Below are 27044 nucleotides of genomic sequence, written 5' to 3' on the forward strand. Positions count from 1 at the left end.
TAAAACATTGAAAAAAGCCTAGGCTATTCAGTAATTTTGGCTTTATACTTTCTCAGAATCTCAGTTTTTCTCCTAAATTGTTGAGGCAAATATTCTACTACAATAGAAAATATATAGGCCAGAATACTCATTCTATTTGGTAGGGACAATATGATCTAGTGAAACCAGAAAGTTCTTTGAAAATATGTGCAGCACGTCAGTGTGAATTTGTAGTGTTCTTAAAAATGATTGCATCCACTGGTTTTTAAAAGTAAACTTTTTTTTAATTTGTAAAATTTTATTTAAATCCCAGTTAACATATAGTGTAGTAATGATTTCAGGAGTAGAATTTAGTGATTCATCACTTGCATATAACACCCAGCACTCATCCCAACAAGTGCCCCCCTTAATGGCCATCATCTACCCCACCCCTGCACCCAACACCCCTCCAGCAGCCCTCAGTTTGTTCTCTGTGTATTTAAGAGACTCTGTGGTTTGCCTCCGTTTTTCTTATTTTTGCTTCCCCTCCCCTATTCTCATCTGTTTTCTTAAATTCCACATATGAGTGAAATCCTCTGTCTTTCTCTGACTGATTTTGCCTAGCGTAATAACATTCTACTACCTTCCACGTTGTTGCGAATGGCAAGATTTCATTCTTTTTGATTGCTGAGTAATATTCCTGTGTGTGTGTGTGTGTGTTTAAAAAGCAATACACACACACACACACACACACACACACACACACCATCTTTATCCATTGATCAGCAGATGAACATTTGATCTCTTTCCATACTTTGGCTATTATCAATAGCGCTGCCCTCAACATTGGGGTACATGTGCCCCTTCAAATCAACATTTTTTTTATCCTTTGGATAGATACCTAGTAGTGCAATTTGCTGGGTCTTGGGTATCTCTAATTTTAATTTTTTGAGGAACCTCCATACTGGTCTCCAGAGTAGCTGCACCAGCTTGCATTTCCACTAGCAGGGCAAATGTATTCCTCTTTCTCCATGTCCTTGTCAATATTTGTTGTTGCCTGAGTTGTTAATTTTAGGCATTCTGACAGGTGTGATTTGTATTTCTCTGATGATGAGAGATGTTGAGCACCTTTGCATGTGTCTGTTAGCCATCTGGATGTCTTCTTTGGAAAAGGGTCTATTCATGTTTTTTGACCATTTCTTCACTGGATTATTTGTTTTTTGGGTGTTTGGTCAGTCCTTTATAGATTCTGGATACTAAGCCTTTATCTGATATCATTTGCAAATGTCTTCTCCCATTCCGTCAGTTGCCTTTTAGTTTTGCTGAATGTTTCCTTTGCTGTGCAGAAGCGTTTTATCTTGATGAGGTCCCAATAATTCATTTTTGCTTTTTTTATGCCTTGCCTCCACTTATATGTCAAGTTAGAAGTTGCTGCAGCCAAGATGAAAGAGGTTGTTGCCTGTTTTCTCCTCTAGGATTTTGGTGGTTTCCTGTCATACATTTAAGTCTTCCATTCATTTTGAGTTTATTTTTGTGTATAGTGTAAGAAAGTGGTCCAGGTTCTTTCTCCTGCATGTCTCTGTCCAGTTTTCTCAATGCCATTTGCTGAAGAGACTGTTTTTCCCCTCATTGGATATTCTTTCCTGCTTTGTCAAAGATTAGTTGGCCAGAGATCTTATATAAATTAATGAAATAACTAGAAATTTTAGTCACTAGTTTGTCATGTACATACTCATTCTCTTTGATATTAAATACAGCTCTCTTTTCCAATAGCTGCTTGCTAAGTATAAGAATTTGTATTTTAGGGGTGCCTGGGTGGCTCAGTTGGTTAGGCGTCCGGCTTCGGCTCAGGTCATGATCTTGCAGTTCGTGGGTTTGAGCCCCGCGTCGGGCTCTGTGCTGACAGCTAGCTCGGAGCCTGGAGCCTGTTTCAGATTCTGTGTCTCCCTCTCCCTCTGACCCTCCCCTGCTCGCGCTGTCTCTCTCTCTCAGAAATAAATAAAACATTAAAAAGAAAATTTTTAAAAAAAGATTTTGTATTTTAATCACACATTCAGGAATGGTGTTCTTTTTTACTATGGAAAATTTCAAATATGTTTAGAAAAACATGGACTAGTGAATCCTCACGTACTATCACTTCAACAGTTACCCGTTCAGGTCAGTATTGTGTCGTCTATTATAGTCCCACCTTACCACTCCATATTTTTTTTGGAGGAAATTATGATAAATGATTTTATAAATATTTCAGTGTGTATCTCTAAAATCTAAAGACCTTTCTTTAAACTTTAACCGTAAACATTAGAATCCTAAAAATTAGTAATTCTTTAGTCAAAAAACTAATCAGTGCTTAAACTTCCCTGATTGTCTCATAAATATTATTTCTTACAATCTTTATGTTGGACTTGGTTGATAAGTCACTGAGATGTTTTTTAATCTTTTAAGTTTCCCTTTCATCTCCTTTTAACTTTTCTTTCTCAATTTATTGACATAAATGAATAAGGTAGCTTGTCTTAATAGAATTTCCCACAATCTGGATTTTCCCCTATGGGGATTATTTCGTGTGTTCATCAGTGTCTTATGTTTGTTGCAAATTGGTCATTAGGATGATTAGAGGCTTCCTCAGATTCAGGTTCAATTCTTTTTTTTTTTTTTTTTGACAAGAGTACATTCAGGGTATTGTGTATTACCATCAGGAGGCTTATGATGTTAATCTCTCTTCTTGTGTTAATAGCAGTCATTGATGATCATTGCCTAGATATGTTAATTCACCAAGATATAAATTAATATCCTAACTGGCTTACAAAAATGGGGACTGGAGAGAATAACTGTGACTAGTCCATACTTTTTTTTAATTAATTAATTTTTTAATGTTTATTTTTGAGAGATTGAGAGAGAGAGTGGGGGAAGAGCAGAAAGACAGACAGACAGACACAGACTCTGAAGCAGGCTCCAGGATCTGAGTTGTCAGCACAGAGCTCTATGTGGGGCTTGAACTCTCAAACCGTGAGATCATGACCTGAGCCAAAGTCAGAGGCTTAATGACTGACCCACCCAGGGGCTCCTACTCCATACTTTTCAAGCAAGCAAACTAACCAACGTATATTTCGTTAGGTATCTTGCCTCTAGACTATGAATCGTTTTTGCCAGTTTACAACTTTATTGAAACTTCTACTGAAGGGAGACCGCTTTTAAAAGGATAAAACAATTTGATAAGTATACTTTATGTTTTATTATCTTCTTTATCTTATGAGTTACAAGTTAGTAGTACTTAAATATTTATAATGTTTGCACTTCCTGAGTGGGGAAAATATAACTGTTATTTTCTCTTTTCTTCTTCTTCTTTTTTTTTTTTAAAACATTTGTTCTTGAGAGACAAAGTGTAGGTGGGGGAGGGGCAGAGGGAGAGAGGAGGAGACACAGAATCCGAAGCAGGGTCAGGCTCTGAGCTGTCAGAGTGCACACATGTCTCACGGAGCACGAGATCATGAACTGAGCCAAAGTCAGACGCTTAACCAACTGAGCCATCCAGGTGTCCCTCAACATAGTTACTTTGTATTGTATGAATAGTTAGATTCTGCCTTATTATATCTTTTTTAAATTTATTAAATGTTCTTGTTCTTATTAAAAGCTTGAATAATGTAAAAAGTTCGCAGATATAATAGGACTCTAATAAACTCTAATGGGAATTGGAGAGTTATTTTTGGAAAAGAAAAATAGGCAGTGATTTACCCAGTAGTACATTAGCAGAATTCTAACCCAGCAATCTTTTGTATTTCCATTACGCTTGGAGAACTTGTCCAGGTATGTTTACATGACTATGAAACTCAAGACCCTTTCAAAAAGTTTGTGATATCAAAATAATTTTTTTGAGTAATACAATGGTATTTGATTTTATTTGCCCTTTTTCTCATTCTGTCATGAGTATATGGTGCACTTTTCCAGAGACTATGTGAGGTGATGAGGTCATAATCTGCTGGCTACTGAAATGGAGTGTGTGCTTGTGTATTCTTGTGTTTTCAAGTTTTTTTTAATTTAATTTTTTTCTTAAGCAGTGTTTTTTTTTAAAAATAAACTTTTTTAGAATAGTTTTAGGCATACAGAAAAATTGTAGAGTCCTCATATACTTTGCACCCAATTTCCCCTGTTAACCCATTTATGGTACATTTGATATAATTAATGAATCTAGATTGATACATTATTAACTAAAGTCCATACTTGATTCATATTTCCTTGGTTTTTACCTATTGTCCTTTCTGTTCCAGGATCCCATCTGGAATAACACATTACATTTAGTAGTCATGTCTCCTCAGGTTCCTCTTGGCTGTGATTTCATTGTTTGTGATGACCTTGACAATTTTGAGGAGTACTGGTCAGATATTTTGTACGGTGTCCTTCAGTTGAGATTTGTCTGTTTTTCTCTAATTAAACTGGTCTTTATGGGTTTGGGAGAAGAGACCACAAAGGTAAAATGCCATTTCATTAGATCATTGTCAAGGGTATATATTGCCAACCTGACTTGTCATTTCTGATGTTAGTTTCATTATTTGGCTGAGATAGTGAATTTCTCGTATTAATTTGTAATAGGGAAATTAGTAGGTATAATCTACATAAACAACAGCTTTTTGAAGTCTTTAGTAATTTCTAGGAGAGTGAAGGGATCTGGAGACCCAAAAGTTTGAGAATTGTTCAATTAAACCTTTAGAAACTAGCACTTTAAAGAAGAATAACTGACAGCTACCTGATAGGAAAAGAGGGATGCAGAAGGTGATGGGGGTTGGGAGCAGGGTAGGAAGAAGAAACGATAGGGCCTTCAGGAATGAGGGAATGGTGACCAAGTTAAACTTTGACTATTTCAAAATTGTATCTAGCATTAATACATGATTTATATCTTTCTTTTTTTAAGTTTTAATTTATTTAGAGAGGAAGAGAGAGAGAATGTATGTGCATGAGTGGGGGAGGGGCAGGGAGAAAGGGACAGAGAGAGAACCCCAAGCAGGCTCGATGCTCAATGCAGAGCCTAATGCGGTGCTTGATCTCATGACTGCAAGATCATGACCTGAGCCCATATCAAGAGTTATGGGCTGACTGAGCCACTCAGGTGCCCATGATCTATGTTTTTCAAGGAGTTTTTGTTTTTGTTTTGTTTTTGTTTTCATTTTGACATTTACAGGTACAGGTATTTTGTCTTTAGGAGTTTTAATGTTTTGTCTGATTCTTATCATCTACAAATAATAGCTTATTTCAGTTAAGGCCTGTGGTTTTATGTATATATGTCTGCAGGTGAGAGTTGGAAGAATGTGTATAGTTTTTTAATTTCCAGAAATTCATCCATTTTGTGTAATTTTCAAAATTATTTAAGATTTACTGTTTTGTTACTTTTTAAAATCCGTCATGTTCTCTGTAGGGGTCTCCTGTTTTAGGAATGTGGCACTTTTGCTTCCTTTTATCTCCCATGTTTTCCATCTTTTCTTTTCATTATGCCTTCTATTGAATTCCTTAATCACTTTTCAAGCTCACTTATTTATTGTTTTGTTCTTCAAACCTGGTATATACTTTATCCCATCATAAAATTTTTATATTCAGCATTACTAGCTGGTTTCTCTGTGAATGTTCAGTCAGACTTCATTTTTACAGTATACTCTCACATCTTTTTGAGCATATTTATTATGTTTAATTTTTTGATGGGTTTGCTTCACTGATTTTCTCTCCTGCTGAGATTCTTCAGTTTGTTCTCTTTCATAGCTTTTGGACTCCTTAGGATATTGATTATTTTTATGAGCTTATACTTTCTTGTAAATAATATTCTCTTGGGAATGTTCTTAGAGATCTCTTGTTAAAATCGTTGATTCATTATTTGTCATTTGCTCCTCCCACCAGTATATTCTTTCTTTCTTAGGGAACTCTTCTGTCCATCTCCTCTGGGCATAGTTCTTTACACAAGCTGCCTCCCTAGTATCAATTAATTCATTTAGGTAAAAGGGCAGTGAGAGATAGTGGTCAGCCTCTGCCTGCATGTGTTGTTTTGTCCATGCTACAGCTAGACATGCACAGTTTAGAAACAAAGTGTTTAAAACTGTGTTTAATGTCTCTGGTTGCTATTATATCATGTTCTGCCCTGGTAGTAAAGATAGGGTGGATAATGGTCTGCCTGGTACTACTGAGAGAAAAGGGCACAGAAAGATGGCTTCCAGCCCTCCATCCTACTGTCAGACCCCTGGCCTTCCCTCCATCTGTGGTACTGTACTCTCTTTCTAGTCTACGGTTGCTTCCCATCTATCCACCTTTAAGGATGGGTTCAGGGACAATATTAATTATTTCACCATTAAATAACTCAGTTCCCATTTGCTAAATAAATTGGTTATTTTCTTTTTGGTTTTGTGTTCTCTGTATGTAGAATGGCTGAGGTGGTGTCTGAATGGGGACCAAAAAATCGAAGAAACAATAGCACTGTTTAACAGTTCTTTCCTGTTAAGGTCTTTGGCATCTGTGACATGCCCATAGTTTAAAAAGCATAAGTAGAACTATTAAGGCAACTAACTCACAGGCAAATAGATTATGTAATTTACCCTATAGAAAGCTGTTTGTTTTGGGACTCCTGGGTGGCTCAGTTGGTTAAGCATCTGACTCTTGATTTTGGCTCAGGTCATGATCTCATGTGATGAGACTGAACCTCACATCAGCTGCGCTGACAGTTCTCCCTCTCTCTCTGCCCCTCCGTGGCTTGCCCTCCCCCCTTAAATAAATAAATAAATAAACAACAACCAAAAGAAAGCTGTTTAGGGGCGCCTGGGTGGCTTAGTCGGTTGAGCGTCCGACTTTCGCTTAGGTCATGATCTCGCGGTTGATGGGTTCGAGCCCCGCGTCGGGCTCTGTGCTGACTGCCAGCTCGGAGCCTGGAGCCTGTTTCAGTCTGTGACTCCCTCTCTCTCTGACCCTCCCCTGCTCACGCTGTCTCTCTCTCTCTCTCTCTCCTAGAAATAAATAAAAATATTAAAAAAAAAAAAAAAAAAGAAAGCTGTTTATTTTGCTAAACTAGGCTTGAGAAAAACTGGCTTAAAAATTTATAATTTCTTTAATATCCATAAATAATTTAGTTATTCAGGTTTTAAAAGAATGGGTTGAAGATGTTTCATGAACATTTTTACTTGCTGTTTCTCCCAGGTTTTTATAAGCAGAATATAATGAAAGCCACTGATCTACACTTAACTCTCAATTTAAAATTATGTCCATTAAGAATGTTTAATTTATTCTTGCTTTTTAAAAAAAATAAGATGAGAGTCCCATTAAACCTCAGCTTAGAATGTGAAAAATTAGAATTTTAGATGTTAGAGACACATGAAGATGAAATTTGATTAAAATTTCAAAAAAAATCTCTACCCGTTAAACTGTCTAGGAGAATAGAGCAATTGAAGGATTTTTATACAGACCTCAGATCACCTTAGTGGGTTTTCATTATCTTAAGACTACTTCAGAAGTCACCTTAAGTTTAATATGGTAAAAACAATAGCAATGGAGTAATAAAGAATAGGAGAAGGGAAATGAATTTGTGTGTGTGTGTACGTGTACACACCTAAAATTTAATTTTGCTTTTGGTCAAACATTGAGTTTAGAAAACTTACCTTTACAGAGCACATCTATGCACGAAGAATCTTGCACTTGGTTTAAGGTCACAGGCAATACTGTTTGTTGCTTCAGGGGAATTAGTAGAAAATAAAACTAAAGGAAATGAGTAGCAGCTAACTTTTGTTAAATTTCTATCATGTGCCAGAAGCTATTGCAAATGCTTTGAAGGTATACTTATATAATTTTCTCATAACCCTATGGGGTAGTGTTACTACCTTCATTTAATATAGGAGAACACCGAGAGAGAAGTAGGTTGTTCACGGTCATACAGCTAGTAAGTGGCAGAACTGGGATACATTTCGGCTCCACAGGCCAAGCTTTAATTAATTTCCTATACTACATCTCAACCAAGTTAGACTCAGCATACACAAATCCTTAAATACTATTTTTACAGCTTGGAATTTTTGTTTTTAAAGTAATGTCAAACCACTGAATTTGTTGTTGTTTCTGAGCCAAGAAACAACCTGTTTAGAGTTGTGACTTGGGAAAATGATCTTGGCAGAATTACAGACTATTGCCGGGACAGCCAGCTGAACATTATAGAGTTATCTGAAGTGTTTTAAAAAATCCCAGTACTCAGGTTGCACCCCTATTTAATTAAATTAAAGTCTCAGAGGGTGAGATGCAGACATCAGTACTTTTTAAAATTTATTTTTACTTTTTTATTTATTAGAGAGAGAGAGAGCGTGAGCGGGGGAGGGCAGAGAGAGAGGGAAACTCAGAGTTGAAGCAGGCTCTAGTCTCTGAGCTGTCAGCACAGAGCCCGATGCAGGGCTTGAACCCATGAACCATGAAATCATGACCTGAGCTGAAGTTGGATGCTCAGCCGACTCAGCCACCCAGGCGCCGCAGACATCAGTACTTTTTTTAAAAGTCCCCTAGGTGATTTCAATGCATGGGCAAAATTGAGAACTATAGAAATAGAGGTAGTTAGCCAAGGGAACAAGTAAGCATGCAGTTGTATAATATGGGTAAAAGGCAATTAAAACCTGTAGGGTAGTAGTAGCTGAATAGAAAATATGTCCCCTTTGGATTTTGCCTCTCTCCCTAGACTTCTAGATTTTCACTTTTCATATTTGGGTTACTTTATTAGTGTGGAGAGGAAAAAAGTATTTTTGCATACTTACTATGTATCCTGATCTTTGCTTGATGTCTCACATGCTTTCTTATTTAATCTTTTTCATAATACTGAAGGGGTTAGTAATTTTTCTAAGATCACATAGCTAATTAGTGGGACATGTTAGGATTTAAATACAGATACTCTTAATTTTGTTATTCTTCTCATCGAATGTAAAGGCTAATGTTTTTATGTTAAAAATTGATCTGTGTCATACCTAGCCTTTTAAAATTTGTATGCACATTATTAATATAATGTGTACTTTGAAAAATATCTGATACATGATCTATTTTATTTATTTTTAAATATTTATTTTTGAAAGAGAGTACGCACGCAGGGGAGGGGAGAGAGGGAGACAGAGAATCCAAAGCAGGCTCCGAGCTGTCAGCCCAGAGCCCAACACAAGATCAGCCTCATGAGAGGTCATAACCTGAGCCAAAAGTCAGACACTTCACTGAGCTACCCAGGCACCCACTGATCTATTTTATTTAACTCAAAGCTTTGTTCTCCTGTAACTAATTTTGATTTTTCTATCTAGTGTGTATATTTTGGCATTTAGTCAGTATATTGTTGCTAAGACATAAAGAACAGTTGCTGACTATAGTATTATGTATGGTAGGTATTATGAGTCATGGAGATTGACGTTTCCATAATATTATTATCAGTCTTTCCTGTGGCTTGATACTGAACAGTGTGATACACTAATCAGTGATTTGTTAGAAATAGAACTACAGAAGGAAAGAAGATATTTGTTATATGGTCCTTATGTCTTAATTCAGATCCTGGTCATGATTCAGTATAGAATGTAGGCTTATGTATCTGTCTAAGGAGTTGGCCAAAATGAAATTTCAAGTAAAACAAACTCTTATTTCAGACTGAAAATTAAAATTATTTAAATAGGTCATAAGATTAAGTATCATACACTGAAATATTTATGTGTATATGAGCTATTTCCTATAACCAGTTGTCATATCTAACCCGGCATGATTGTGATGTGTTAACACGGTTTCTGTTGTGCTTTTCAGGTGATTAAGGATGGTTAGGTCAGATATAGAGAATGTTAATGAGGTCAAAGGCCAAGGTCATGGGTTTCATTCTTTTCATGGACAGGTCACTTTATTTTTGGTTTTATAACCACAGACTTTACCAGCAGTCTCACCAGACACATGACATTAGTTATAACTGACACAGTCGATTTTGAACTTCCCTTGTATATGAAGTCCTTGATGAAGGAGGTCGCTTTAATCATGGCAAGAGACCACCACTACCAGAAGAAATATAACTTACACTCCATTACCAAAAACCAGTGGAGAATCTGTAACAGTGTTATTTTTGAAGGACAGAATTATTTAAGAAAAGGATGATGGAATTCCTAACAAAGGAATTTGGGCTTATGATGGCCAGAGACTCATAGTAGAAGAAAAGAAAATATGAATATGCTCTACATTACAACTAAAGGTGTTCTTAAGAATTGAGGTAATTTTCTACGTTGAATTATTTATATAACAGAATTTTAGGATTAGAACAGATCTTATAAGCAAATAAGAAAGCTAAGTTCAAGTTATTTATTCAGATTTACCCAGGTAATAGAGCTATGCTTAAAGCTCAGATTTCAGAATTCAAGTCCGTATTAGTTATTTGTGTATATTAAGCATGCAGAATGTTATGGTTTGGAAAATACAAAGATATGTAAGACCGTATTTATTTATTTATTTTTTTGCTCTAAGAATTTACACTAACTCATATCATAAACAAAGGAACTCAGCAAACTACATATAAGAAATTCTTTGCTAGGAATTAGTTATAATAATGACTAAGACTTTTTTTCATTTGTGCATTTATCATTCAGTATTTGTTGAATGTCTGCCATGTGCCAGGCTCTGTGCTAATCTTAAGGTATACAACAGTGACCAAAACAGACTAAGTTCCTACTTAAGTAGAGCTAACATGCCAGTGGAGGAAGAAAAAAAAATACATAAGTATATACTGTTATGTGGTGATTGTTGTGATGAAAAATAAAGCAGGGTAAGATGGATAGAGAATGCCAGAATAGGGTATGGGTATTGCTGTTTTCTGGGAATATTATGGAAGTCTTCTGATGAAGTTACTTCTGAACAAAGTCCTAAAGGTAGTTTTATCGGCAATGATAAGAGCCAAGCATGGAGTTTGCAGGTCTGTTAAGCAGACTATGGTGGTTAGGCTATCAATGTTGAGGGGAAAGGTGAGTGAAGTGTCTTTCACCTTCTCAGTCAAGTGATCTTGTTGGTAGTAGGGACCATGTTTTTATTGTGTTTTTGAATTCCTGTACCTAGCATAGTAAATGAATGAGGGAGGTAAGACTGAATGCAGGGACATGAGAAAAGGTGATATGGGTCTTGCTTAGGTAGTAGTATTTATGGGAATTGAAAGAAAGGACTAGATGTGAGGTAGACATTGTCTAGGTAAAAATCATCACAGCATAATGACTTCATGAGATGGAGGGAAAGAGAGTCTCAGATTATTCAAGGGTTTAATTTAGGTCTGAGTGAAAGAAAGGCTATCGTTGAAAAACTTGGGCAAATTGGCATCAAATCTGATTTCTGAGGGAAGCTACTGAGTGTTGTTTTTGACTTAAAGATGATGTCTAAAACAAGCTAATAATTTCTAAAATTTGCTTACAGAATTTTATTATTTTTAAATTTAAGTTTATGTATTTATTTTGAGAGAGAGTGTGCTTGAACAAGTAGGGAAATGGCAGAGACAGGGAATCCCAGGCAGGCTTCACACTGTCAGTGCAGAGCCTGATGCAGGGCTCAGTCTCACAAACCATGAGATCATGACCATAAGTTGAAATCAAGAGTTCAATGCTTAACCAAGTGAGCCACCCAGGCGTCCTTGTTTACAGAATTTTAGAACCAGAAGTCAGTTTGCAATAATGTTTGAACATACAGGTAACAATGTTTTGGAGTGAAGATTTGGAGATAGACTAGGTCTGAAGAGGAAACTTGAAAGTTGTCTACATAAAGGTAATAAATAAGCCTAAAGAATGAATGCATTCTGCTGGCAAAGAGCGGGTAGAGACAAAACAATAAATAGTTGAGGACTGAGCACTGATGATGGCCACTTACTCACCAAATGAGAAAACAAAGTAGAGGCAGGAAAATAGAAGGGAGGCCAGAGGAGTAGAGTACTTTAGAAACCATGGGAAGAGAAAGCTTGCATAGGGAAAAGGCTGATAGAATTATATCATGCAGGGAGGGCAAGAACAGTGAAAAGCCCCAGAACATGCCAGAAAGGAGTTCACAGATTGGCAGATGGACTGGAATTTCCTGAAGCCTCAGAATTTTTTTTAAAAGGATTTAGTTTCCAGCATAAACATATTGTTGCACTTTTCCCCTCTACTTCTTAAAAGATTAATGCACCACTTAATTCATTTGGTAAACCGTGGGCACTCTCTAAATTCAGATTAAAATAATATGACATTAAATCACTCCTGAGAAAATTTGTTTTTTTTTAGATCTTGCCATATTCAGAAGTTGCTGAAGTTTAAGAGACAGTGAGTAATAATATGGTGCTATGTTTAAAATGTTAACATTTTTATATTTTTTCAGGATTTCAAGTTGGATTCTTAAAATATATTTTTCACTGTATTTTATCATAGATGATTATGTCATTATACAAGGTAGCTAATATAAATTGAAAAGATCAGCTTTAAACTTTTCATTTTTTCCAAAATGTAAATAGGTTTAATTTTTTTAGCGTAAAACTAATGCATATAAATATTTAAACAATATAAAAGAATATAATAAAATTCTACTTTCTAGAGGCAACCACTTTTAATATTTTGGTGGTCTCTTTACTAAGTTTATTCATATTGTATATCTCACATGTAATTTTATAAAAGTGGAGTCCTACAGACTTTTTTGTAGCCTATTTTTAAAAGTTAATGTATAATGAATTGTTCAGTCAGTGAAAAAAACTTTAATGACTACATAGTATCTCATTGTGTGAATGTATTATTGTATATTTCATAATAGATTACTGCAAATGATGTGATAAATATCTATGGACACATCTTTTTTAATATTTCAGATGGTCACCTTAGTATACTTACATTCCTAGAAGTGCATTTGCTGGGTCAAAAGTATGAGATTATTTTAAAATAATTGCCTGGCAGGCCAGTTAATATTTTCTATCTAACAGTGATAAGCCCTAGTTCTTAGAAAAGCATTTCTGTAAAATATCTTCTGTAAAACTCACAAATAAAATGTACACAGTGTGTGTTTTGCTGATGATTGTAGGAATAGGAGTTCAGTTAAGAGAGGACTCCTGTTGGAAGAACAAACAAATCTCAGCTGTGCTTTAGATCTCTCACTGAAGATACTTACTCTAAGGGCCAAAGATAACACTAAATAGAGTACTCTGGGGATGTATTATATAATCCTCCTTCCAAATTGTGGCTCCTGAGAGCCAACTGCAGCAGGATTGCTTCTATGAGTGCAGTTTGATCAACTTCATTGAGGGAAGAGGTGCCATTTTCTTGAAACTTTCTTTTCAAGTTGTATCAGTGCTTGCTTGACAAGCTGTGATTTGGCTTAAGCTCAAAGGATGACTTAAGTCAAATCAATATGTATGCTAAGAGGGAGATGGTATGCTACTGGCAATGGAATCAAGCTATAGCTCTTACAGGATTGTTTCTGTGTTATAGGGTGGCCATCTGTCCCGAATTGCTTGGGATTAAGGGGCTTCCCAGGATGCGTGTGTGATTATGAATTTCTGCTTACTTCTTTACACTTCTGAAAGATGGCAAGTTTTATGCTAATTGTTGGTGGTGTGCTAAATATCTAGATGTACATTAAAATAAAATACCAATTTTTGCATAATATTCTTTACCTGAAATTTGTAGACTAAAACCGGTAAAGATTTAAGTAATGGCTGTATTTTATGCTTTTAGTTAAAAGTAGTTGATATTGTACTAATTAATAATAAATAGAAAAATGCTAAGTATGTTAGTATTATTTTACTATTTTCAATCCATAGTTTCTGCCAAAATGGAGAATCTGTTTACATGATACACAAATTGTTGAAATGACTGTGTGGACGTTGTTGAAGGGATAATGATAAATATGGTATTACTCAATTAGAGAAAATATTTCCATCATATATTAATGGTCTTTTTTTTTTTTTTAACACTGTGAGGAAAAGTTCCTGAGTTCTTTCAGGATTCTAGTAGTACTTTGATTCTTTAACAGAAGCCAGGAAGAGTTGGCTAGCTTTTATTTTTTAAACTATCTAACAAGATACTTGTATAGAATGTTTCCACGTCAGCAATTTCACACTGTCTTTATTCATGTGTTATACAACATGGGACTGTGCAAATTAGGCCCATGTCCTGAAAGCAGTACAAATAAGTGTAGTGTGCAGCCAGTGATGTAAATTACGTGGTAAAATTAATATGTAATCTTCAGTTACTTAAATCACTTTTCCTATTGGCATCACGTGCAGGCAACTCTGTGAGGATAATTTCACTTGCTTCCCAGTTTAATGCCTTTGTATCCACAACCTTCTGGGGAAGGTTTCTGAAGTCTTGCTTATTTTTTATTGTTTTTCCACTTTTATTTGGAGTGTTTCAGCTTAATTCTTAGTTCTCTTGTTCCATTATACTCTATGTTTTCTGGTGCCTGCCTCATCTTTTATTCTGTGGCATTTTTCAGTCTTCTGTAATTAGCCATTCAGATCATATACCCTAACTCTCATACGTATCATAATTTGTTTCTTACCAACCTGAACCTTTCCCTGTGCAGGTCTGTATGACCAGCTGCCTATTTGACATTTTAACTTGGATAGCTAACACACATACCAAACCTAACCTGTCCCGTTCTTAGCACTTACATTTCTTTCTGTAAACTAGTCCCCCTCACTGTCCTTTCAATCTCCGACAGTGACAGTTCCATCCTTCCAGGTACTCAGACTCCAACACTTGACATCATTTTGATTCCTCTGGGTTTGGTTGTTTGTTTTATTTTATTTTGTTCTGTTTTAACTTCATACTTGGTCTGTTTGGAAATCCTGTTGACTCTGTTTTCAAAATATATTCAGAACTCAACTGCTACTTCTTACCCTCACTGCTACTACCTTGGTCCAAGTCTCCTTCATCTCTCCTGTGGATGATTATGGTAACCTCCTAATTGAGTGTGCCCTTGTCCCTCTAGTCTATTCTTAACATCGCAGCCAGAACAATCTTGTTAAAACATATTCAAATTATGTCACTCCATTTCTCAGAAATCCAGTGGCTCCCCATCTGATTCAGAATAAAGCCAAAGTCCTGACTAGATCCTACACAATCTGGCACCCATTTATTTCTTTGACTTTATATACTACTTTTCTCCTGCTTATATTCTAGCCTCTCTAACCCTTTTACTCTTCTCCAAGCTCTCTAGATTTGTCCCCATTCCAATCCTCCATTCTATACTTGTTCTTCTCTCTGCCTGGAATACTCTTCCTCTTGTCCTTATGCTAGACTCCCTCATTTCACTCAGTCAGTTCTGTAGTGAAGCCTTCTTAGGCCACCCTCTCTTAAATTATAACTCCTTCTTCCTTAACATTTTATGTGCCCTTATTTTCTGCTTATTTTTTCCTTAGCATTTATACTATATAATATTTAACAAATTTTTACTTGTTACTATGTTGTTATTCATATCTCCCACTAGAACATAACTATCACAAAGGGCAAATTTTTGTCTTTTTTGTTCACTATATCCCTTGGTGCCTAAAATGTTTGATGTTTATATAATAAGTACTCATAAATGTTTGGATGGATGGCTCAATAATAGGAATAGACAGTATTTATTTTGATTATTCTCCACAAACATGCTTGAAGATTTAATGTTGAAAGCATAATTTGAAACAGATATTCAGAAGTTATTGTATATGCTAGGGATTATTTTCTGGGAGCAAACAGACAAGTACAGCTACAAAGAAGTTGACATAATACTGTTAATTAACAAAAGAGAATATGTACAATAAAGTGAACTTAATCACTTACCTAAATAGAAGATCAACTAAAAAAACCTTTAAAAATGACTGACCTTGTGAAATTAAATACTCCCAACTGTGCATATATGGTTAGAACCATTGCTTTCCTTTAAGAAATTTAGATTTACTGGTATATTCAGGGAAATTAGTAATTATTCATATCAATACAGAAAGATATTTTTAGAGGATGTCTGTGAAATATTTGTCAAGCTTACCATGGTTATCTCTGTCTTTATAACTTCTTCAGTTTTCCAATATCATAGTAGTTATTTATTGGTGCATAACAAATATTCCAAAATTTAAGTGGTATAAAACAACAGGCATTTATTTTTTTTACAGTTTCTGTTGGTCAGGAATTCAAGAGCAGTTTACTAGTTGTCTGTGGCTCAAAAATCTCTTCTGTGGTTACAGTCAAGCTTTTGGAGAGTGTGGCTGCTGCAGTCTCATCTGAAAGCTTGACTGGGTGTAAGGGAGGGATCAAAGAAAAGGTCACGGCAGGAGATTCATTTACAAACACATTGGTTGTTGACAGACATTCCTTCACCTTATGGGCCTCCCTGCAAGGCCGCCTCATGACTCAGCAGCTGGCTTTCCCCAGGGTGATCTATCTAAAAGAGAGTAAGAGACTATAAATAAGATGGAGGTCATAGTCTTTTTACCATCTAATCTTGGAAATGACATCCGTTCACTTCTACCATATTCTTTTCATTAGAAGTGATTCAGTAAGTCCAGAATACACTCAAAGAGAGGGCATTATGCACCAAGGCATGGAGATTACTGGAGTCTCTGCAGAGATTGCCTGCCACAAATACTTTAATCTTTTGGGAATTGTGCTAACATGGTCATCAGGAATAAGGACTTGAGCAAGTACAATTGGTTCGTTGTCATTATAGCTGTATTTTTTTAGTTTGTGAAGCTGAAACCAGTTTATAGAAGAATAGGCAGCTATAGAAAATGACTAGAGCAAATGCATTTAAGGGAATAGAGCACTATCTTAAGCATTGTGAAATAGCCATCACTTTAGGGGAGCAGCAGGGCCAAGATTTTTTCCTAGGAGGCAAAGCAAACAACTGCTACCTTTCTTTTTTGGTTGCATATAATTTTGCTTCATTCTCTTCAAATAAGAGCAAGCAATAATGTAATCAGCGGGGATATTTTATTTTGTTGTTAGTTTTGATGTTACTGTACTTGGTATTTGAAATGAAGTAAAGCTGAAGACTTTCTCTTATTTTTTAAGTTTATTTTTGAAAAAGACAGAGAGAGAGAGAGAGAGAGAGAGAGAGAGAGAGAGAGAGAGAGCATGAGTGGAGCAGAGAAAGAGGAAGAGAGAGAAATCCAAGCAGGTTCTGCAATATCAGTGGAGAGCCTGACACAGGACTCTATCTCATGAACTGCAAGATCATGCCCTGAGCCAGTATCAAAAGTCAGACTGACTTAACTAACTGAGCACCCAAGCACCCTAAAGCTGAAGACTCTGTTTCTGCCAAGGGAGACCAAAACACTGTCCATAAGCAACATTTAGCATAATGTATGTTAAGACAGTTTACCAGATAAAAGGTCACCAGTCATTCCCGGTTTCTTTTAGTTCGTTGCATGTTACTCATTTAAGAATTGGGACTTCTTACTTCTTAAAAACCAGTAGCTCCAGGTGTTTTACTTCATATTTAGTGGGTCCTAAGAAAATTTTGTCTGACAATAAAATTGTATCATTTTAATCAATATTCCTCTTTGGGTTTTTTTTTTCTTCTTCTATTTGAGAAAAATTTTGTTTTACTTTGTTGATGTCTTTGTAAAAGCTCTTTGCACAATGCTTGGCATATAATAAGCACTCAGTAAATGTTCCTTTCTTTTTATAGAAAAAACAGACTGAATTTCTATGTAGTGTTAAGTGCTTTCATGGCATGCAGAACTAATATGTAAAAGTGCATGGGTGTTACAGATTTTTTAAACCACTTCAATTTAAAGAATAAATAACTTTGGGCTGTCCCTTACATTTCTAAATAATTTTACCACTCCTAACCCATATCATTAGTTAAGATTTGAAAGTAATTTTTGACTTGAATAATTTCAAAACAAAGTACTTGGTTGACTTCGTTTTTGTCTTTCCATCTTTGTTTCCCAAAGTTTAAACAAATATTTGATAATGCTTAAGCCAAGATCTTTTTATGTGTGGCAAAGGAAATTCCTTGTGGATTATGGTTATTAGGTTTGTGCATGTGCTTTCTACTTATAAACTAATGCTTATTTTCCTTGTCCTTTTGTTTCACTGCTGCTTCAATCCTGATGCATTTTGCTTCTTCCTGGTTTGGATTGTATTTGTTTGCTGCTCAATTACCCTGCATTAAAAGCTTCTTGGTGATAGCAAAGATGTCCTTGGGCCATCAAGTAAGTAGCCAAGTTTGAATGGCATATTTGGAGACAGAATATTTTGATGTGTACTTGTAAAGGCATACGGTTTTTCTCTTGATTATTAAATCTTCTACTTCCCAAGCACTGAGATACAAAGTAAAGGATATAAATGGTCGTTCACAACCCATCGGTTGTCAGCGCCCATATGAGATTGATAATGTTTGTGTATTTACTTCTTGATTGTCTAAAGATGGATTATATACTTAGCTAAATTACCTAATTCATAATTTAAGACCTCTTCTTCAGGCATGGTGGGAGGGATTTAAAAAAAAAAAAAAGGCCTCTTCATAGTATTCCTTTCTACAATCATAAAGCATAGATCAGACTTCTTTGAGACTGGACAGGATACAAGAAATTCACTACCATTTGAAAATGAGAAATATTGTTTTATTTTGTCACAATCTTTACATAATAGAAAATTTGGTTATGAAACACATTTATTTATACTTTGGGGATTTCAAGAGTGAAACATGTTTCATCTTAGTAATTTAGAAGATGTACCCGTTAAATTTATATCTGAAAGAAGTTTTTTTGATCAGACACTGTGCTGGCTTTGGGGACTATCCGATGAGTAAAATATGTACCCTGCCTATAAGGGTCATTATAGGCTAGCAGGGGGTTGATACACATGAATAGGTAATTCTAGAGCATTGTGACAGGGGCCACTTATATATTAAAAATCATAGCATTACTGAGGTGAAATGAGCCTAAGATATCTTTTTTTTTTTTTTTTTAAATATAACTGATTGTCAAGTTAGCAAGTGTAGAGTGTATACAGTGTACTCTTGGCTTCAGGAGCAGATTCCCATCATTCATTCATTGCTTACATACAGCACCCAGGGCTCATCCCAACAAGCGCCCTCCTCAATGCCCATCACCTATTTTCCTCTTTTGCCTGCCCCCCCCTCCCCCCCTGCCCATTGATCTTGTTTGTTCTTTGTATTTGAGAGTCTTTTATGTTTGCCTCCCTCTCTGTTTGGAACTATTTTTTCCCCTTCCCTTCATGCATAATTTTCTAGATAAAGAGCTGGAAGGGTTTCTTAAAAAATTTTTTTAATGTTTTATTTATTTCTGAGAGAGAGAGAGAGATAGCGTGAGCAGGGGAGGGTCAGAGAGAGAGGGAGACACAGAATCTGTAACAGGCTCTGGGCTCTGAGCTAGCTGTCAGCACAGAGCCTGATGCGGGGCTCGAACCCACAAACCTTGAGATCATGACCTAAGCCAAAGTCGGACGCTTAACCGACTGAGCCACCCAGGTGCCCCTAAAGAGCTGGAAGTTAAGAACTAACATGACCAAAGAGTTAGAATTGGGTAGTAGCCCAGTGTGTCTTCAGCAAGATTCTGTTGAATTCAAAAATCATAATTAAACCATCAGTTGGCTGAATTCAAATCTAACCAAATAATTAAAGTATTGTTGTCACAAATCAGACAAGAATTTAAATCTTACTGAAGTGCAATGTAGAAATTACACTGATTTAGGAAGTTTTAGCATTTCTTCCTTCTTCAGCAGTTATCTGACCACTGCAAGTTAGTTCAATGCTTTGGGGCTCATTTTTTCCCCATTGGCTAAACAAGTGACTGAACAGGATAATGGCAAGCTTTCTTCTAGTTGTAAAATTCTTTGGTATGGATTGGTTGCTGTTTGTCTTTAATATTGATTGTAGTGTGTATATAATTTTTTTCTAAAAAGATGATTTAAAGTAATCGCTAAAATTCCTTTTTAAAATTCTCAATTTTAACAATTCATAGAATTTTAAATATATTGTTTATTATACAACCAGCATTATTAGTAGAATTGGTTTTCTTAGAGAGCACATGAGTGGGGGAAAGAGGCAGAGAGAGAGAGAGAGAGAATCTTTTTTTTTTTTAAATGTTTTTATTTATTTCTAGGAGAGAGAGAGAGAGAGAGAGAGGCAGCGTGAGCAGGGGAGGGTCAGAGAGAGAGGGAGTCACAGACTGAAACAGGCTCCAGGCTCCGAGCTGGCAGTCAGCACAGAGCCCGACGCGGGGCTCGAACCCACGAACCGCGGATCATGACCTGAGCGAAAGTCGTACGCCCAACCGAAAGACTAAGCCACCCAGGCGCCTCGAGAGAGAGAGAATCTTAAGCAGGCTCTACACTTAGTACAGAGCCCGACATAAGACTTGATCTCACAACTCTGGGATCATAACCTGAGCCGAAACCAAGAGTTGAATGTACAATCGACTGAGCTACCCAGGTGCCCCTAGAGTAGTAGAAATTTTAAAAGTTGAAAAAAGTATACAAATAGTAAAACATCTTTTATGTTTTCTTGTCACCCTTACTTGTGATACCCAGCAGATATTTTCAATGAATTTTTCAATTCCTTTAGTAACCTTATATATTTAGATGGCTCAGGTGAATTGATTGGCAATGACAAACTGACCAATAGAATTTCATTTTTTTGAAGATAATTTTCAATTATTCATTAATTCACATAGTGTACATGAGTGGGGGAGGGGTTGGAGGAGGGGAGAGAAAGACAGAATAAGAATCTTAAGTGAGCTCCACACTCAGTACAGAGCCTGACATGGGGCTTGATCCCACCACCCTGAAATTATAGAGCTGAGAGCAAGAGATGATTGTGCAACTCACTGAGTCACCCACACGCCCCTACAATTGAATTTTTAATACCAATTACAGTTGTTCTATTGTAGAAACTGGGTTTTATAATAGGAGGCCTTTAATTTCTGCTTAGAATAGACGAAATTTATCGTGGTTACACATTTTCTGAATACACAAATAAAAATATACAATATATATTAGAGATGAGTTTATATTGTACTTTGCCAATTACTTAATAGATATCACATATCTTTTAGAGTGGAAAAGTAATTTCATTAATATTAGGATCTGTACTGAATGAAAAAAGTTATATACAAACATATTTAAATTCTTAAAGTATTTGAGAAAAGGTACATCATCTGTAAGGGGAGTCTTAGGATTTACATAGAGATTATTTATGACTTTAAAATAATTACTTAACTTTATCTTATCTTCCTTAGATTAGGGACAAATACCAGACTCTGAAGCTTGGAAATTCTTCAGATTTTATATTGATGAATTGAATTCAGAAAGTAAAGATAGTAGTTATAGAATCATATTCTCCTTAGAAGTTGCAGTTGGTATGTTAATTATATACTATTAATTATTCCAGTGTGATTAGTTTCTATAATAAGATAATCAATATGAATTGTAAAATAGGTTACTTATTTCTACAAAGTAGGGCCAGGAGAGGGCACTGTTATGCTATCTTTAGTAGATGAGGCAATTGTAGTGTCAAAAACTGTATTGGAATCATGCAGTGATTCATTTGTCAAATATCTGTCCAGTGATTTAGTATTTATTGGCAGTTTTATGACAAGGGGTACAAATAAAAACAGTGAATGCCCTACTCTAGCTTACATTCAAATAGTCTAAGATTGTACAAATGTACAATCTTTGTAGAACATCAAAATGATTTTTATATTATGCAAATCTTCTTGTCTGTATTGTTGTTAATACTTGTGAATAGGGCAAGAGAGAAAATTTTTTTCTAAATACGTATTTGTATAAACCCTTTCACTTCAAGGTTCTCAAAATCATAAATAGTAATATCTCAAATGGTAAGGAGTTAGAGGTAAATACAACTAAATTTACAATTCTCAAGACTATTTCCTTTTTTTATATAGTGAAGTTACTCAAGATACCTATATGTTACTGATGGACTCCTGAAACATATTTTAATGCTATTAGTTGTTCTTCTCATAATGTATTTTAATTTAGCCTAAAATGTACTGTCTAATACTACAAAAGAATCTATGTAGCATATGTAGATTATTAAGCGTAATCATCCAGTAAGTATGTGTTGAGCCTACTACTCAACTTAAGAACTTGAATCTTAAAAATCCCTCATGTTCAGCTATGTACTTCTTTTGTCTGTCTCTGTGCCTGCTACCAAGAGATGATGACTAGTTTGTATTTTTCATCATTCTTTGCTTTTTTTAAAAAAACCTATTTTTGGATACTTAGGTGGCTCAGTTGATTGGGCGTCCGGCTTCAGCTCAGGTCATGATCTCATGGTTCATGGGTTCGAGCCCCGCATCGGGCTCTGTGCTGACAGCTAGCTCAGAGCCCAGAGCCTGTTTCAGATTCTTTGTCTTCCCCTCTCTCTCTATGACCTTCCTCTGCTCACGCTGCCTCTCTCTCTCAGAAATAAATAAAAAACATTAAAAAAATGAAAAATATATTTTTGGTGGGTTTTTTTTGTTTGTTTGTTTTTATTTTAGAGAAAGTGCATGAGTTGGGGAGAAAGGGGGGAGGGGGCAGAGAATCTTAAGCAGGCTCTAGGCTCAGCCGACGCGGGGCTCAGTCCCACAACCCTGGGATCATGACCTGAGCTGAAAACAAGAGTTGGACTACTCAGCTGACTAAGATGCCAGGCACTCCTTGTTACTGTTAAATTCCATATATGTCACTAAGTTTCATTGGTATTTAATTTAATAAGAGTGCTGTATGTCATCTTCTAAGACTTGTTTTTTGCAGTTAATATTTTATGTTCCAGATTCAACCATGTTTTGGGGTATAGATATAGTTCATTCCTTTTCAGTGCTATATGCTATTCCATTATATGCATATACCACAGTATGTCAGTCCATTTTATTTTCAATGGAGGAGTATTTAAGTTGTTTTGATGTTTATAACTATTCTTGTTGTCTCTTGGTAAACACTTATAAGAGTATTATTTTTAGGTATAAAGCTAAAAGTGGGGTTGTTGGACCCATATGGTATGCTGGTATTCAGTTTTATAAGGTAGTTCTAAATTTGTTTTCCAGAGTGCTTAGATCAGTTTCTTCTCCAACAGCAGTGCTTAAAATGTCTCATTGATTCTCATCCTTATCAGCATTTGGTATTTTCAGACTTACTAATTTTTTGTCAGTTTTCCTGAGTGTAAAATATTTATTTTATTGTGATCTTGATTTATATTTTCCTGGTTACCAAGAGGATAAACATCTTTTTTGTATATTTATTGGCCATTTGCATTTTTTTTCCATAAACTCACTGTTCAGGTCCCTGCTCCATTTTTTTTCCTCTTAAAAATTTTTTTTTATTGAGATACAAATGAGATGCAAATTTATGTTAGTTTCAGGTATGTAGTCATGATTCAGTATTTGTATATATTGCAGAATGATCACCACAGTAAGTCTAGTTAACATCCATCACCCTACATAGTTACAGAATTTTTTTTTCTTATGATGAGGACTTTTAAGATTTATTCTCATAGCAGCTTTCAAATATGCAGTGTAGTACTATTAATCATCATGCTGTACATTGCATTAACATAACTTATTTATTCTGTAACTCAAACTTTGTACCCTTTGATTCCCTTCATCCCTTTTTCCTACTTACTACCCCCCTGCTTCTGGCAGCCACCAGTCTGTTCTCTGTATCTATGAATTTGGCTTTTCAACTTGGATCCTATGGTAATTGTCTTTCTCTGTCTGTCTTATTTAACTCAGCATAATACCCTCAAGGTCCATCCGTGTCATAAATGGCAAAATTTAATTCTTTTGTCTTTATGGCTGAATAGTATTCCATTCATTTGTCGATGGACACTTAGGTTGTTTCCATGTCTTGGCCATTGTAAATAATGCTGTTGTGAACATAAGAGCGCATGTATCTTTTTGGATTTGTGTTTTCATTTTCTTCAGGAAAATACGCAGAACTGGAATTGCTGGATTCTATGCATTTCTTTTCACTTTTTGAGGATTCTCCGTACTGTTTTCCATAGTAGTGAGTTAGCTACTCTAATTTACATTCCTACCAACTGTACAGTTGGTCACGTTTCTCTACATCCTTGTCAATACTTGTTATTTCCTGTCTTTTTGATAAGAACCATTCTAACAGGTGTGAGGGGATAATAACTTATTGTGGTTTTGATTTCCATTTCCCTGATGATTAGTGACATTTAGCATCTTTTCATGTACCCGTTGCCCATTCTGTCTTTGCAAAAGTGTTTATTCAGAACTTCTGCCCATTTTTACATCAAATTGTTTCATTTTTTGCTGTTGAGTTTTATGAGCTATTGATGTATTTTGGACATTAACCCCTTATCAGCTTTAAGACTTGCAAATATTTTCTCCTATTCAGTAGGTTGTCTTTTCATTTTGTTGATGGTTTCCTTTGTGGTGCAGAAGCCTTTTAGTTTGATATGTAGTCCTACTTGTTTATTGTTTATTTTTGCTTTTGTTGCCTCTTCTTTTGGTGTCAGATCCAGAAAACCATCACCAAGTCTGATGTCAAGAAGCTTACTGCCTATGTTTTCTTTTTGGAATTTTAGGGCTTCAGGTCTTATATTCAAGTCTTTGATTCATTTTGAGTTAACTTTTATATATGATGTAAGATAGTGGTTCAGTTTGATTCTTTTGCAGGTAGATGTCCAGATTTTCCGGCACCACTTATTGAAGAGACTACCCTTTTCCCTATTGTGTGTTCTTAGCTCCTTTTCACAAAGTAATATGGCCATATATGCACAGGTATACTGATGGGCCCTCTATTCTGTTTTATTGATTTACATGACTGTTTTTATGCCAGTACCATGCTGTTTTGATTATTGTAACTCTGTTTTATAGTTTGAAACCAGGGAGCACAATGCCTTCAGCTTTGTTCTTTTTCAAGATCATTTTGGTTATTCAGGGTTTTCTTTGGTTTCACACAAATTTTAGAACTTTTTGTTCTAATTCTGTGAAAAATGCCATTGAATTTTTCATTGGGGTTGCATTGAATCTGTAGGTTGCTTTAGGTGGTATGGACATTTTAACAATATTATTCCAGTCCATAAATATGGATTGTCTTTCCATCTGTTTGTGTTTTCAGTTTCTTTTATCTCCATCTTCTAATTTTCATTGTACAGGTCTTTCACCTCTTGGTGAAATGTTAAATGTATGGTTAAATGTATTCCTAGGTATTTTATTCTTTTTGATGATTCCCTACATTTTCCTACTGAGCTGTTGGTGTTTTTCTAATTGATTTATAGGGTTTTTTAAAAAAAAAAACATATTCTGGGTATCATCAGCCCTTTGTTAATTATATATGTTGTGAATGTCCTGTTTTTCGTTTTAACTTTTTATGGTACCTTTTGATTAAAATCTTAATTTTAATATAGTAGAACTTATCAGCTCTTTATTTTTTGGTCAGTGCTTTGTTGTATCTTTTTATTTATTTTTTTAATGTTTTTATTTATTTCTGAGAGAGAGCATGACCAGAGGAGGGTCAGAGAGAGGAGATAGAGTCTGAAGCAGGCTTCAGGCTCTGAGCTAGGTGTCAGCACAGAGCCTGACGCCGGGCTCAAGCCCATGCCGTGAGATCATGACCTGAGCCAAAGTCAGATGCTTAACTGACTGAGCCACCCAGGTGCCCCTGTTTTATCTTTTTAAAGGAATCACTCCCTATCCCAAGTTTATAAAGATATTTTTTTTAAATATTTTCTTCTAAAAGGTTTTAAGTTTTGCTTCTTACAGTGATGTCTTTAATCTTCCTAAAACTATTTTTTGTGCATGATATGAGGGTAAGGACCTAATTTTCCAATACTTAATTTTTCTAGTGTCATTAATGGCATAGTCTTTTTTGTCCCTACTTCTGTTTTATATCGAGGCTCCATGTATGCATGGGTTTGATTATGAGAACTCTGTTTTGTTCTTTAGATCAATTTTCTCTCTTCCTATATCAATACTGTACATTTTTAATTTTAATAGTAATTTTTAGGAATTAAGTAGATCTTGGATTTGGTAACCAAAGGAGCTGTCGTTTATGATAATGAAGTTTGATAAAAATGTAGAATTTGTTGATTGTTCTTTCAGCAAGATTCTATTGAGTACCTTCATTATGCCAGAACCATACCAAGACTTGAGGACTTAGGGAAATAGAAGGCAGACAAAACTCCCTTCTCTTATGGAACTTATGGTCTACTGGAGAAGGCAGACAATAAACAAATGATATAATTTCAGATAGTGATAAGCACAACAGTAAAAATCATGTACGATACAGTGATAGTGTATAATTGTGGCAGAGTCCACAGTAACCAAAAAAAAAAAAAGATAAACTTATCATAGGCATGACGAAGAGCTTTTCTGAAGATAGGGCATTAGAGCACAGACAACACGTAGAGACGATTCAGTAATGTGAACAAAGAGGGTAGGAGTTTTCCAGGTAGAACAAGAGATATAAAGGCCCAGAGACTGAGGCAAAATGGCATGTTGTGAGGAATACAAGGAAGGCCATTCTAGCTGGAGCCAAGTAGCCAAGTGACTAAAGAGGAGAGAAATAGAGAATGATGTTGTAGAGGTTAAGCAGGGGCCACACACACTTCAGTTCTTCTACCATGGGATTCAAGTATAATGGGAAGCATTGAGGATATTTCTGGTGCAGATCTGATTCATGATTTACGATTGTTCAGGCTTCTATGCAGAGAATGAACTCTAAACAAGCAAGGAGCATGACAATAAGTCTGGAGACTAGGTAAAAATCTGTTGCTGTGATCCAGTGGACAGGTAATGGTGGCTTAGGAGAGGATGGTAATTGTGGAAGTGGGAAGAAGTAAAAGGATTCCAGATAAAGTTTGAGGGTAGACTGTTGAGAGTAGACTACAGAGATCTCACAAATAAATTGGATGTGAAGTGTGAAAGAAAGGAATAGAACATATCTAAGGTTTTCAACCTAAGAGAGTGGTGGAGGAGAATAGTGAGAGGTAGGTTTGGAGGATAAGCAGAATCAAGAATTATACTCTGGATAAATTTGAGATGCCTGTTTAAATAGTAGAGGCTATTTATTATAAGGCAGGCAGTTGGACATAAGAGTTTAGTTCAGGAAGAGATAAATTCAGAAGTCTTCAGTGTTTAGATTCTTTTTTTATGGACTTGATGGAAA

The 27044-nt window shown here is 35.7% G+C and overlaps 1 protein-coding gene across 5 annotated transcripts in view; it reads left to right on the top strand.

The window, feature by feature from the left end:
- Positions 1–27044, top strand: part of OSBPL8 (oxysterol binding protein like 8) — a 160568-nt gene that overhangs the window by 50783 nt on the left and 82741 nt on the right. The window contains exons 2-3 of one of the 5 annotated variants that reach the window (XM_039249914.1): positions 12195–12233; positions 18061–18097. The exons of 3 other annotated variants lie outside the window; for them this stretch is intronic. Coding sequence is in view for 1 of the 2 variants with exons in the window: in XM_039249913.1 (XP_039105844.1) it covers positions 18061–18097 (37 nt within the window). In the remaining variant the exon portion in view is untranslated. The remainder of the gene's footprint in view (positions 1–12194; positions 12234–18060; positions 18098–27044) is intronic. One more of the 5 variants, XM_039249913.1, reaches the window with a different exon arrangement.

Source organism: Hyaena hyaena, unplaced genomic scaffold (genome assembly GCF_003009895.1).
Source record: "Hyaena hyaena isolate Hyena2069 unplaced genomic scaffold, ASM300989v1 scaffold_352, whole genome shotgun sequence".
Lineage (NCBI taxonomy): Eukaryota > Metazoa > Chordata > Mammalia > Carnivora > Hyaenidae > Hyaena > Hyaena hyaena.